General features: G+C 47.6%; 4 protein-coding genes across 4 annotated transcripts; 3 read left to right on the plus strand and 1 right to left on the minus strand.

The window, feature by feature from the left end:
* The first annotated feature begins 62 nt into the window (after positions 1 to 62).
* Positions 63 to 1715, plus strand: BDW43DRAFT_287316 (uncharacterized protein). The gene is made up of 3 exons (XM_032043140.1): positions 63 to 699; positions 755 to 987; positions 1040 to 1715. Exons 1-3 carry the CDS (start codon positions 465 to 467, stop codon positions 1298 to 1300), a joined length of 729 nt encoding a protein of 242 aa, XP_031896750.1. The 5' UTR covers positions 63 to 464; the 3' UTR covers positions 1301 to 1715.
* A 17-nt stretch (positions 1716 to 1732) lies between these two features.
* BDW43DRAFT_287319 (oxidase ustYa family protein) lies at positions 1733 to 3084 on the plus strand. The gene is made up of 4 exons (XM_032043141.1): positions 1733 to 2499; positions 2547 to 2575; positions 2628 to 2707; positions 2763 to 3084. The coding sequence occupies exons 1-4, from the start codon at positions 1929 to 1931 to the stop codon at positions 2884 to 2886; spliced, it is 804 nt and encodes a 267-aa protein (XP_031896751.1). The 5' UTR covers positions 1733 to 1928; the 3' UTR covers positions 2887 to 3084.
* A 5802-nt stretch (positions 3085 to 8886) lies between these two features.
* Positions 8887 to 9682, plus strand: BDW43DRAFT_314562 (uncharacterized protein; the record flags this gene model as incomplete). The annotated part of the gene is made up of 2 exons (XM_032047838.1): positions 8887 to 9025; positions 9087 to 9682. The coding sequence occupies 2 exons, from the start codon at positions 8887 to 8889 to the stop codon at positions 9680 to 9682; spliced, it is 735 nt and encodes a 244-aa protein (XP_031896752.1).
* A 319-nt stretch (positions 9683 to 10001) lies between these two features.
* BDW43DRAFT_175855 (uncharacterized protein) lies at positions 10002 to 10506 on the minus strand. Its single transcript, XM_032038800.1, has one exon. It carries the CDS (start codon positions 10337 to 10339, stop codon positions 10070 to 10072), a length of 270 nt encoding a protein of 89 aa, XP_031896753.1. The 5' UTR covers positions 10340 to 10506; the 3' UTR covers positions 10002 to 10069.
* Positions 10507 to 14052: the final 3546 nt, after the last annotated feature.

Genomic DNA, 14052 nt, shown 5'->3' on the forward strand with positions numbered 1-14052 from the left:
TGATTGGCGAAAATGAGCAAGGGGGATATGCACGGGGGGTCACAGTGCCTTAGTCTTTGGGGGCTGAATGTCGTCGTGCATGAAGGATCAAGAAATTTATAGTTGCCAAGCGAAGAGTGGACTCTGAGGCAACGATTAACGGGATCACCATAGGTGGGCGTACCGCGGGTGACATAGATGTCGTAGTCTGGACCACTGCGGGTTGATCGCCCGCTCTCTGATAACGGATTAGATAGCCGTACGAGATTTGTGCAAATCAGCCCCGTACAAGCTGTCTGACCGGACATGGGAGCGCCACGGTGGGAAGATGATCGACAAGCGAAAGTCATTTTCGAGGATCCGGAGCGCTACTAATAATGGCAACAGGTGACGGGCTTTTCCGCTTGACGTGTCCCAGTCTTTATTTCTTGTTTGTTGGCTTTCTACATTGATTCGTGGTAACTGTCTTCTGCATATTGTTAATCATGGCAGATTCAGAAGCTCGACTGCTACAGGATGAGAGCGACAGCCGTTCCGAGCCCCATCCCGTGAAATATGAGGGAGACATTTTAACTCCGGGGAGAAAGGCTCGACGAGTTGGACCATGGCTGCGACAAGTGGGAATACTCCTGCTCCTGTTGCTGGTGTCGCTCACTGTCAACATCGTCCTCTACGGACAGAACCAGCGACTCAAGCGTGCGACATGGAACAGAGGCTTTAGTCAGTGACCGACCGTGACTATGTTCCCAGTGCATTAGGGCTAATGCAGGTCTAGCCGGTATCTACGCGCGCGGGGAATCGTGGAAACAATTCCGCACCTACACCGAGTACAGCGATGTGAATCAATCCATCTCCGACGCGGTATGGGCGGGTTTCACCACGAACGGCTTTGTGGCTATCCCTCACGACGAGGCAGCTGAATTTGGACTCCCTCTAGCCGAGGATTTCCCGGATGACCCGAGCAAGGGCGTTTACGTGCTGGAAGCGTTTCATGAAATCCATTGCGTGGTAAGGACCTTGCCTGTCTGTAGCGGCTGAACGGATCTGAACGCCTAGATAGATATACCTACGTGAGACAATTCAAGACTTGCTGGCGGGGAAGTCGGTGGACGACAGGGCGATCCACATTAATCACTGCTACGACGCTCTGCGTCAAGCCATCCAATGCCGCGCAGATGATACACCAATCTATATTCCGTATCGCTCGCGATTGACCGGAGACGGCCAATACCGACGATGTCGCGATTGGAACGCCTTAGAAGCGTGGGCTCAGAAACATACTGCGTGCTGGCCAACGGGGCATTGCGCCGATTTGGAGTGAAATGGTGTATATAGGCTAGTTCAATTGTAGGATGAGCACGATTGCCTAGCGCTCGGCGTAGAATTTGTCCAACACACAGCCTGAACGCCTGGATCCATGCTTATTGTTCCAACACTTGGCTGAGGGGAAAGATAGGACTAAAGTTCAGCCTGCGCTTATCGCCTTATGTAGCACTAATCAGAAGTATTTGCTTTGCGGCGCTGTGCCGCAGCTGCAGGCATTGAGAATGTACGGAGCAAAATGGTCACGCCAGGATCGTCCGCATTTGCGGCCTAAGCCGCAAATGTTACCCAATTGAAGCGACGACTTGGAGTCACCAGTCTCGTTACATAAGAAAGTTGCACGGCTTAGAGTTTTTGTGGTGTTGGTGGTGGTCAGATCCAAATATGGCATGTGTCCTAATGTATGCTAAGCCTTGTTGTCACGGTGTCGCAGGACCAATAACACCAAGTCGGAAAACATATTACCCCCGACTCTCGTTGCAACGAGCGAAGAGATTACCTAGTCTCGGAACTGTGTAGGAATCCAGGGTTACCTTGATTCTAATAGGTCAAGCGCGGCTCAACGAGCCTTTCTGAGCATCAACAACTTGTCACACAGTTTACCCGCGGATTCCACACGATTCACCATGGCCACTTCCCATTACCAGAAATTAAAAGGAGATGCCGATGGAGGTGGATTCCATGGAGAGGAGCACAGCGCTCAATCACAACCAAAACTGCGAACATGGGATTGGCGGTCTCTCCTAGTTGGCGTCGCTCTTGGCTTTGCGTTGGGTTTCCTGACGTCCTGGATTACATCGATAGAGCCGAAGGATATATGCACACGAAAGATGTCAACATGGTCTCCTGCATTGAGCATATACGATGACCAACTATCTATTCAGCGCTTTAACGGCGCCCTCAGGGACCCTAACAATTATCGTGGGCCCCCAAGTCCGGAGATCGACGAGGCGTGGGATGAGCTCGTTTACCCCGCGGGAGGTCTCGTCCGCTTGTCTAAAGATCAACTTGACAGGATCAATGCATCCGAATATGCGGCCGAGTACACCCCTGAAATGGGTGGCGGCTATATAGCGGGGATAGAGGTATTTCACCAGCTACACTGCGTGAACATGCTTCGAAAAGCGACAAACATGGATTATTATCTGCCAAAGATTGAGGAATGGAAGGACCGTAAAACATTGAGATACCACCTGGGTTAGTGTCAGTGACGCGGAGAAGAATGACGCTAACCGTCTTCACAGACCATTGCATTGATATGCTGCGCCAAAAGGTAAGCAACCCCAAAAGTTTCTAGTGAGATATACTCGGCTAACACTTTCCAGCTCATGTGTGATCCAGATGTAGGTATGGTAACATATGTCTGGGCCAAGGGCTGGAAACAAGCATTCCCAGACTTCAACACGTAAGTCCCAACCCACGTTCTACCACATGGTCATCATCATCTTGACGTAAGGTAGCGTTCACAAATGTCGGGACTACTCTAAGGTACTCGAATGGGCTCGTGCCAACTACGTGCATGGGAGGAATGTCGCAGATATTGAACGCGCCCCGGGGGCTCTTGAGAGGGAGACCCGTCCGTGATAGTGTTGATATGTTGAATATTGAATCTCGAAGTTAACAGACTCTGAACGGACTCACTTGAAGACTCGAGGAGACACCCGCGAATGCCGTTGAAAATAATCGTAGTACGGCTAGCATCGACTGGCATGCCCTGGAGATCTAACTAGTCTTATGGTCAATAGCCAATCTAACCTAGGGAGACGGATCGGGATGGCAATACTTATCTCCTCCACCCATGAAAGATACAATACTATATCGGGCTTCCAGGTTCTAGTCACTAGAGAGGTCAATATAAATACTCAAAATTAAAGTATATCGAGTAAATAAAACTATTCGATTCCCTTGAAATATATTTGGATATACAAGTCGCTTTCAAACGGAAGACAACCTCTTATCACCCCTTGTTGCACAACCTTTAGAGCAAGCCTTAGACCTTAGCGTAATGTTACATGCAGATCAATGCAGCTGGAGCCACTTAGTAGAATCCTTGCCCTCGGAGTTGAGCTTCTCCCTCTATATAGGCCGCTTTATTGACCACGGTCTCTCCGCAAAGATCGACAACGAGCAATGAACAATCCCATAACTCCACTAGCTCCACTACCAGTGAAGAGTTGCCGTTGTCGTTGATTTACCATACGTTGATTTACCCTACTTGACTCCACCTAGAGCATCTTGAAGTCGAGCTGGATCTACTCACTTCATTAGACTGTTGTGGGTTGGGGGCTCAAAGCAGGCCATCCTCTACAGAGCCACGATGAGGAGATAAAGATGATAAGCGCGAGGGCTAAAGTGGCGACGGGGTCTATACCATACCCTGGGCCATAGTATGCTTTGTGTAGGAAGCTATCAATGAGAAGTTCAAGCTAAACATCATATAAGTTCTAAGCTTTCTAGGAAAAAGGTCACATAGTAAGAGAATGAAATAAGCAAAAGTACGCCAAAAAAGTGGAGCAAGCCCATCCTTCGCAACCAACCTTGATATTACCGTGAAAACATAGGGAAGGGGCCATCAGTATATAAGTACAATTTGCAGTCACAGGATTATTTCCGGTCATGTAGAAACTGCCTGGAATATTCAATATGGACATTATAGAACCCAACATGCAGGACTCACAGCTATAAACTGCTCTTCTGCAGGGACATCTACCTGTGTTCAAGTTACTTTTATTCTGGGGCAGCAAGGCCATCAATTTTAATGCTACAGATAACAAGGGCCAGACACTGTATAGCGCTGGCTATCTATCTAGGTCATGAACCAGTAGCCCGACAGTTGTTGGTTGAGAAGAATATCAATATAAATGCTACCAATATCAATAAATCTATAACCCCCCAACTTACAGTGTTCGTGGAGAATAGCCCTTTTTTAGATCTGCTGCTTCTCCAGCCAACACTTGACCCCAATATCTGTAACAAGCAACATCAAACCGTGTCGTAATGGGCAGCTTACCAAAGCAGCAAGTCAAAGGTTGCCACTCTCCCCTGCTATCCCACAGTCAACGCAGATGTCGTTAATATCATGGGCAAAAAGCCTATCACTGCAGATCGCGAGAGCAGTTGCACGGAGGTTATCTGATTATTTACAATGGAAGGCGGTGGGATATCTTGTTGTGGATTCTCATCCTTTCTTGCGTGCATGACCTTGTTCAATTAATCCCCAATCCCCAGTCGGTGAAGTAGTATGAAGCTTTTAGCTGCAGTTGACCTCATTATCAATTCTGTATTATGTCCGTGAGATGTAGTAGAAAACCCATTAAGCATTTTCGCGAGTACAGTATTTAACTGAATGCCACGGGACTCAACATATTCCATTCGCCTTCTACTGGTAGTTATTCTAGTTCTGAATTTTGGACAGCTTCCTGTGCATGCGACCGCCTATTATATAATTTGGACCAGGACGAGGGGGACCGTATTGAGAACATATTTGTATATATAATCCGGTACGGATTTAGTAAACCAAAAATCAAACACACCCAGCGGAAACAATATAAAGCCGGATTGGTGCTGCCACTTTTTTGGACACATCGTGTGCGTTCCTGTCTATCTGTAAAACATACGTGCTAGAAATAAATTCACATACCTTCGGACTGCCTTGCTTTGCATTGAAGAGGCCGAATCAGACTGGACACACGGATTGGACACGCAACAAAACGCGACTGATGCCGGGTGATGGATTAAACGAGATACTGGGTGGCTTGCACGTATTGCATATATTGAAAAATGGCCTGCAGTGCAGCGCCCAGCCAAGGGAAGTGCTGCTCAGCCGAGAATAAATCTATTTCTCACAACACGGGCATTTACTTCGGGAATGGGCAGAATGGAAAAATGAGTCATTGATCTGTCAGCGCCTAAGCGGACTATAGGTCTGAGGCGCCTAATTAGCAGCAATCAACACACTTCCGATACTTATAGCTCTGTCAGTAAATTTTGCCCTCTGATGGCGCGTTTCTCCTTCTCTCTTTGTGGTTGATTGTTGATTTGACCAGGTCCGTGCTCCCACTTGTGTATTTCGATATGTTCTTGCCCGTCTGGAGAATTCTTTTAGTTAACTTCTCTTACGCACACATATTCTATCGAACCTACTGAAGCACCAAGGACAGCATTCACCGGACTTATTAAGTAGTTGTATAGTTCTCATATGGCATCTAGAATTGAGCTTTCAACATCATCCAACTCCGCAAGCCCATAGGGGCATCAGGCTCGGATGGAATTTTGTTTGCTGAGGTGCTTATCATGAAAGCAAGTTCCACAACCGGTGTTACTCCATCTTAAACGAACGGCAAAAGCACCTGTGTTTGCTGTGAATCGAGGCTCGACAAGGTAAGCTATAGAGCTTCAGACACGGAATTTATTCCGTCTAAGGATCAGATTGGTTGGGAATCAATCTGATGTTCAACTTGTATATAAACCCTCAGGCTTACAGAAGTAATCATGAACACTTAATCTTTCTCTGAATTACAACACGGTGGAACAATGGTGAGAAGGAAGGACAAGTGTTTCCTTCGAACGCCTCGGGTCGCTGACATGATGTCGAAATTCAGATAGCCGCCGCCAAGCATCAATAGAAAGATTTAGAAGCAGGCCTACACTTCCAGCAGCCACACAAGAATTAGGTCTATGGGAACTCTAGCGGCCAAAGGATTATAGCTTACAAACAATCAGACAAGTGACCTAACAAACAAACTAGCTACGTAGAGCTCAGAACAATCAATCATCGGCGAAGAAAATGATACCACTGTTGAAATATGGCTGTCGTAACAATTAGCAGTCAATTGGTCCTAAGAATATACTCCATATCTCCATCTTAATGTTGTCAAATAGCCGTTATCTGTAGACTGAATGAGTCGGGACTTCCATCCAAGTGAACACGGATTAGTTAGATCGGGCTTGGGGGAAGCCCTAGTCTCGAGATTCCCCATGCCCAGCAAGTAATCCTTACATATATTTTGCCCAGTAGGTACAAGTTGCAAGGATTTCCTTGACTGATAGAATGTAACTATGACAACGGTGATTGTCACTGGAGGGAAGGGGCCGAAGGGTGTATCTGTTATTGACCCTTTGATGCCAGCGCTTTCCTCTGGGCTACCGGAACCCATTCCACGTCATGCTGCTGTCCGTAGTTAAATCGATTCTGTCGGGGCAACATGATAGTGTTTAGCTGCAGCTCAAACTCATTAAGCTTGGAGCAATCGCACGTCGGGCTTGCCCATAGGAGCCGACCCACAGTTCGGCGATCCTTCACCAAAAGCCCTGCCCCCCCCTGTAGGGTGAACTCATACTTCAAGCCGGGAAAGCGGTATGCGCTGGCGCCCATGATGTCTTCGTTTGATTCATAGGGCCCCGCCCGGACGAGGAATGTTTGAAGGCACTCTGGACACTGCAAGCTCACGACGACTGCGTTCGTTCCCAAGTGCAAGGTACCCCCGTGGGCCTCCAAGAACTTGAGCGGCGGAAGTAAGGCCATACTGCAGCCAAGAACATTGCTTGAAAGGCCCATGGCAGCAGCGATCCATTCGGCCACATCGATAGGGACAGAGGTCCGGGACTTGCAGAGAGCTACTAGCTTAGCCCGTAGTTGATCCAAACGGTCCTCCTCACCCAGACGCGCAAATATTTTGCTGGGCTCCTGGCCATACAACCGTGCTCCAACCGTCTCGACAAAGGATTGAACGCTGGGTCCGGTCGCATCCAGAGTGAGGCTGGCAAGCTTGGCGAACTCTCCCATGGTGTCGATCCCCCAGGTTGCAGGGGCCCTTGTCAGAGCCTGAACATGACCGATGAGTTCCGCTGCCATGATAGCTCTGCCATGTCCAACCCTGATTTCCGTGACAAAAGGCGCAGTCACCTCGGCCCCTAGGGCAAAGGTGTTGAGGTCGATGAACCCGTAGGTCTTCAAATCTGCATCATCGATCTCGGCCTGAGCAGTAGGAGGAATCATAAGGAGCGGGCTGTAGTCGCCCTGTTCGAGACTGGCCTTGGCAATCTGCATAAGAGCCTCCCCCACTTCAGTGCTGATGTGTGTTACACTCAATCTTGGCAACTTCAGCATGCCCAGGATGGCGTAGAAGAAGTCGCGAGGGATTGTCACGCATCGGCGCGCGACAAGCTCGTGTGCCGACGCAAATGTGATGCGGGCCCCCTTTTGGGTTTGCATCCTCATGAGCTCAAGTCGGCCCAGCTGCCAGGGTACGAGGTTGTTTCCCATGCCGACCATCTGTTCCGTCGCCTGAGCGCTGCCCAGCTTCTTGCAATCGGCTGCCCATGTTAGAGTAAACTCTCCAATGAAGGCAGACCTGGAAAGTTGATTGTACTCGGAGACATACTTCAATTCGGGGTCTGGCAGATCAATGGGCTCCGTAGGAGAGGGAACTAGAGAGAAATCCCGCAGCATGGGTCGGATGTCACGACTTTGGGTTAGCTCCATGGCTGTCCAGATTCGAGTGAACCACCTTGAGTTGCAAATGTCGCTAATCCCACGACACCTTTCCTGGACAGTGCTGCCGGTCCGCATGGCTTGGAAGCTGCCTGGGCCAATGTCATATAGATGAGCGACGGTGAAAAGAGACCGGCTGTACAACCGCGGAATCGCCTCCAGGATGTGATGCTTCAGCGTGGGCTGCCACTGGGGGACGCTGATATAGTCATGCCAGATCTCAACTGGTGTCCCAGTCGCAGCAAAGACGCCCCGACAGATGCGAGAGGGCACTTCGCGTAAAATCTCAGCAACATCCTGGGCGCCCAGGGCCGCCATATCTCGCCTGTACTGGACTCCTGCTACTTCGGTGTCCCACACATGTGAGATTGTGACATAAGGCCCGGCTTGCAGAAGACATTCGAGGTGCCGGTGATAGATGAGAACGACGTCAGACAAAGATGGAACCGGGAATCTTTCAGCGGGTGTTTCTGTCGTGGTATTAAGGCTCTCTAATATAAGAGTGCGCGCTAATACCTGTGCTGGTTCAATGCGTCGATGACAGTGACAGCATCGTAGGGTGGCAATGTCAATACGGGACCAGATCCGGATGATGAAAGTCTCTGCTGCAGATTCATCCATCTTCACCCCAGGGCTTATGATGTCTGGCTGAGTGCAAAATTTAGTAGGATGGAGCGTGCCATAATTTGGAGTAGAGGTGATCGCTAGGAGCAAAGTCGACATGGCAGCCCACGTGGAGCCGAGTGAGCGCTGTTTGTGCCTTAGATTGCTGACCCAAGGCACTTTGCTTTTGGCTAGAGGCAAACGTGCGTGTGAGTGGGCAACTATGTCTGCCCAATGAGCAACACCTGGCGTCCTTCCCCGGCGTCTATGTACGCAGGGATACCTATCAGCGTTGTGAGGCACACCACCACCCAAGCACAGCAATCGGAGGATCCCGGACAAGGCTGATCGCTTTAAGGCTCAATGAACAGATCGTAAGTATACGTCCTGCAAACGTATATGGTAATTCAGAAGGAAGTTATAAAGGTCAAATCATCTCGAACCCCACCCAGTATTCACCGTTGCTTGTGAGTCCACCGTTTTCTGATATGGGCGACCTCGCAAGTGCTCCATTTGCCCTGCTCAAGGCAATCCAGGCCAGTGACTTAGAAATCGTTGTTGCCCACTTTAATGAAGACCTTGACTGGATCAAGCCAATGTCCTCTCAGGCCACCATCTATGCTAAGGGTAAATCCGTGGCAACAAAGTTAAAAATGGCCGTCTTTATGCTTACGTTCTGCTCTCCAAGGGAACACGCCGTCGGAGCCGTGGTCCTTCAGGCAGCTCTTCTATCTTCCTAACATCGGACGCGAAAGCCACACATTTCTCCATCATATCGTCTCAAGATACGACACCCTCGCTACCATCACCTTGTTCGTCCAAGGGGGGTTGGATGGCAAGTCGTGTCGCCGAGCGCACACAAACATGACCATCACTCAGATGAGCGCGAAGTCCCTGAAAGAGACGGCATCGAGGGGCGGCATGACCATATTCGGGTCGAAGGCCGAAGGCACCTACCGGCCTTTTGATCAGTGGGATGGCTTTGACTGGAAGAATGACCCGGACAATGTGGTCTGGCTAAGCCAGCAGAAACCAGGAGACTCCCTGAATGCGGACTGTACTCCGGCAGAGCTGTGGCTCGACATATTCGGCTATGAGCATCCTAAGAGTATCATGTTTGCGGAGGGTGCCTTCTTCGCCGTTCATAGGGACACAATCCGCCTCCGACCCCTCACTTTTTACAAGAGGATTCTTGGTAAATTCATGACCCTGAACCATACCAACCCGGAGATTGGACACTTCATAGAGAAGTTCTGGGGGGAGATCTTTATTGATGCTAGCTGATGATGCGAGTCTCAATATCGCATTATTGTTAGTGATATATGCTGCAAGTCAAACATTCTGAGTTATTATTATGCATAACTCTTCTCTTCAACACGCCAAAGACGCTTCCACTTCTTAGTTAGGGGTTAGTTGGGTCCAAAAGAGAAGAAGTGAATATTCTCCATCGATCAATTTACTATGACCAAAGGGAGATATCTTTTGCATACGTTATTGAAACACGCAACTGGGAGAAGTCAGTCCCTCATCACCTCAACCTGCTGCCATCCAACTCATGCCTTGCAGAGACAAGTATTGCCCTAATTTGAATTAATTTCTCACCCAAAAATAACATTATTATCCATCCAGACCCATAGTGAAATGGTTATCGGGGTATGATGAGACTGTCCTTTATTTTTTTACGGATACCTCTTCTACCCCTTTTTCTATTACATCCGATAAACAGCGTCGCACCAAATATGTTTGCCGTACACAGATGCGATCGAATTTTTCTAGCAACCATATGGATATCCCACGGGTCATCGCGAAATAGGACTCGCTTCTTCTCAAAGTCTTTCTGCCAGCGATCATCATAATTGTGCCGGTGAGGAAACTAATGGCAATCGGAAAGACTCCTCTGTCCTTCTGCAGAGAAGTCCAGCCATGCATACAGGTCCACATTCGTGCTTTCGACCGCTCCACGCGGGGAATGGAGCCTTACAAATAACGTCGATACATTTTGCTCTCAACCTCCTTTGCAAATTCCATTCCCTGTGGCTATTCAAAGACTGTCGCTGTAAGGTTCAATCCGGCCCAGTAGAGGTAGAGCTGCGAGGAGCCAGATTCACTATACATTCACATTTGCCACCATTTGAAGAGCCTTGAATCATTATAGCCAAATCCGTAGCAAGCGAACACAGTTGACATAATGATGAGTATGATGATATAGATCTTGGTTGATAACTTTGCTATTCCCAGAGTTATAATATGCAACTTGAACGCCACCCATCCAGTCCACTGAACCAGAGGATACTTCACCAGCGAACCTATAATATCCGTAACAAAAATCGGTGTCAGTAAATGTTTCTATATAAATATCGTGACAGCCTAAGGATTCGGTATAACGACAACGATCTTGGCATATTCCGGTCACAATTCTGTCTCATTCTCCCACGTTCTCACAGCTCTAGGATCTGCCTTAAACTCCCTTCTCTTAATTCTCTAGAGCACCTATAATTGTTGTCGGCAGAGGCTCTATCTTAGAAACAGCTTCATCAATCGCGTCCGGCTCACCTGAACTAACCAAGCCCTTGTCGCAATTATACCTATTATTAAAACCGTACTCGTAAACCAGAACCAATCCCCCGAGAGCACAGTCATAACAACCAAAAGTCCCGTGAAAATAACTGAGACGATTTCCAAAACACGAAAATACTCCATCATTTCTGAGAAACTTTCTGAATTTTCCAATATGCCACGCTGCGGGTTGGCTGTGTTGGCTCGCCTTGCGAAATTTCATCAATAAACAAAGCGTCCAATTAGATCGCGTGTCTTCAGATATCAGTGGCTACAAGCTCGTGTTAGTTTATTATTTGCGAGGATCGTGAACTATAGGTATCGTGTCGTTTTGAAATAAGAGACGCGACTAAGATCCGCCAACGTGATATCACATAATACAGTTATCTGTTCTACCTGCAGATATCTGCAGATAATCATTCCAGATTTTAAACAGATATATGGCAGATCAGGTAAATGGATTATCTGATCTGCATCTATGCCGAGCTCTACGAAGGGGAGGAATGCTAACAGTAGTATACTGCAGAGTGGTACGAAATTCAGGGCTCCATACGATTTCGACAATATCACATAACCTAGCTCCAAGTGGACGCACAAGGCGTATACACACGCCTTGCTGGAGAAACAGTGCATATATTGGATCAGTTAGCTGCCTTATAGCATGTCCAATGTAGAGATGGTCGATTGAAGGCGATGGGGTCCTGCTTTCCTGGATATATAGTAGTAAGGCCCGATTCCATGGAGGAGTCATTAAATAGCCCTCATTTTCCTTGACCTTTCGCAATTATTTTGATTACTATTGACTTGAGTACGTTTCTTATTTTAATGTATTTTGGATCCCTGGGCTATCACACTTGCAGGCACTGTGATAATCCGCATTAGGAGCCTCAGAATTTTCGCCGGCATAATCCAGCACGGAGGAATACTTCTCTGGTATCATCTGTTTCATTCCCTTACACTACCATCGTCGTCGTTCCAGGTGATTACTAGTGCTGCGCCCTCTCGCCGCTATCCAATAGTATAAATGCCTCTCCCAAATTCGTCTTGGGGACTCCATAAACTGCCGTCGCTGTCCAACGGGTTCACCGGAAGAGATGATGTACCTATACGTACAAGTGCCCTGGCCAAGCCTGACAAGGCCCTCCTTCAGCGTGTGCACATGCGCGGAAACTCGACTCAGAACTAGCTGATTGACGTGTGAGATGGCTAGTCTGCAGGTCGGCGTCACGGACTAAGGGAAAATAGAATTCCACAGCTACGGAGGGGGTATTGGACTTGGTTCGAGATTCCAGACTCACTGGTCAATATTACGTTTGGGTCCATCTTGTGATTTTGATATTTTTGAACCAACTCAACACAATGCACATGCTTATTGGTATATAAGTCCTACCTGCTCGACTTTGGAATCTCAGCACCTCTACGGGATTTTTTTTCCTACCACTACATACAACAATCATACAAGTTGTTCTCTCCTGCTCAATCCACTGCATCAAAGAATCTTTTGCAATTTAGTTTATCTTCACCACATATAACAATTTGCTTCTTAATTCTATCTTGCTGTGCCCGCTTAAACTGAGTATCAATTTTAATGTATGTACTTTTTTCCACACTTGTGTTGGGGATTTGAGGTTGACTAAATATTTAAGCATTACTCTCACCAAAATGTCAACCAAAGCGTTTATCGTAGGATTTTGTGCCTGCTGTGCTACTGCAATTGGCGCGGAAGATACATCAGCAATGAACATATTTTCTGTTGGGCTCTGCTGCGGTATATGTGCGTTACCAAAGCTCCAGCAACTCCAGGAAAATCGGGCAAAGGCAGGTAGTGGACAAGGTGCCGGTAGTGTTTAGGCTTGGGGGCATCCATCGGGTCAGTCATAGTGGTAACGACCTAGCAGATCATAAGGTTATTATGTTGCTTACAGATACAATATCCTGCTATTGACCTATCATTTCTAATTTCTCAAAGACATATCTTGAATTTCCGGATTCAATTAGCGAGCCAGCCTAGTGAAGTAGTAAGCCAATTTAGTACCTATAAGATAGTTATTTCTTTTGGAGTACCTGTCTTTGATACCCCAGCATAATAACGCTGATGTCCCTGTTTGACTTGCTTTTTTATCTTTTTCTATTTAGCTATTGTATTGTACCTCTCTTAGTTGAACTTGAGATTAGGTTGTCCTGTCTCTCCCGCTAATGTAGAATTGTACAAAGACAAGAAAAATAATTGCTGAGTTGAGATAAAACTCCCGGGTGGATATTATCATGCTCCCTCTGGCTGTCTACTAGATATCTACTGTAAGGTGCTGTTTAGGTTATAGCGATCCGTGGTACAAGGAAGTATATCCCTTTTAAAACCCTCAAGATAAAAGCGGAGAACAATAACAATAAGGCTGAAGAGACACAGCTTCATCGAAGCGAAGAAGCATCTAGCATAGAATCGACACCACCAGTATTGTGACTTTTATCCTCGGCTCCCCGCTTTTCCTACTCGTAGTGGCACTCCTGGTCCTATTCTGGCCAATAAAAGCTATCGGTAGGGAAAAGCAGGGTATATACTGGGTGCACGTCATCAATGCAGGCTGGGCGACACAACTGGTGACGGTATGCACGGCCTCTATCCGAACTAGGCGTACTATCCCCAGGCAACACGAGTTCTACCAACCACCGGGGCTTTCTCACGCTAGGTCCCTTTCTACATCGCTGACGATACCCCAGTCCTCGATACCGACCCGACCATTTTCTTCAAATCCATCCTCGTCAGCTCCTTCAACCCTTCTTCAGTTCCATCATCAACTACACCTTCGACTTTCTTCCCAGGACACCCTAATCACAACGATTAGTCCGGCGTTGGCTCTCCAAGTCTATTACTCCGAGAAATATCTAAAGAACATGTCACAATAGAAACCGCAACTTCCTAGACTACTATTTTTATTTGAATGGTATAATGGAATGTCAAGCAACGAGCTTCTGGCAGACCGCATCCAGTATATGATAAAATGCAATGTCACGGCGAATGAGAAAATGATCTCCCATTACACAGAAGAGGGTGTAGCCCTCACCCAGGGTACTTAAAGACAAGTGGGTTGTGCAAAGCA

This window comes from Aspergillus alliaceus (assembly GCF_009176365.1).
Source record: "Aspergillus alliaceus strain CBS 536.65 unplaced genomic scaffold BDW43scaffold_48, whole genome shotgun sequence".
Classification (NCBI taxonomy): Eukaryota; Fungi; Ascomycota; class Eurotiomycetes; order Eurotiales; family Aspergillaceae; genus Aspergillus; species Aspergillus alliaceus.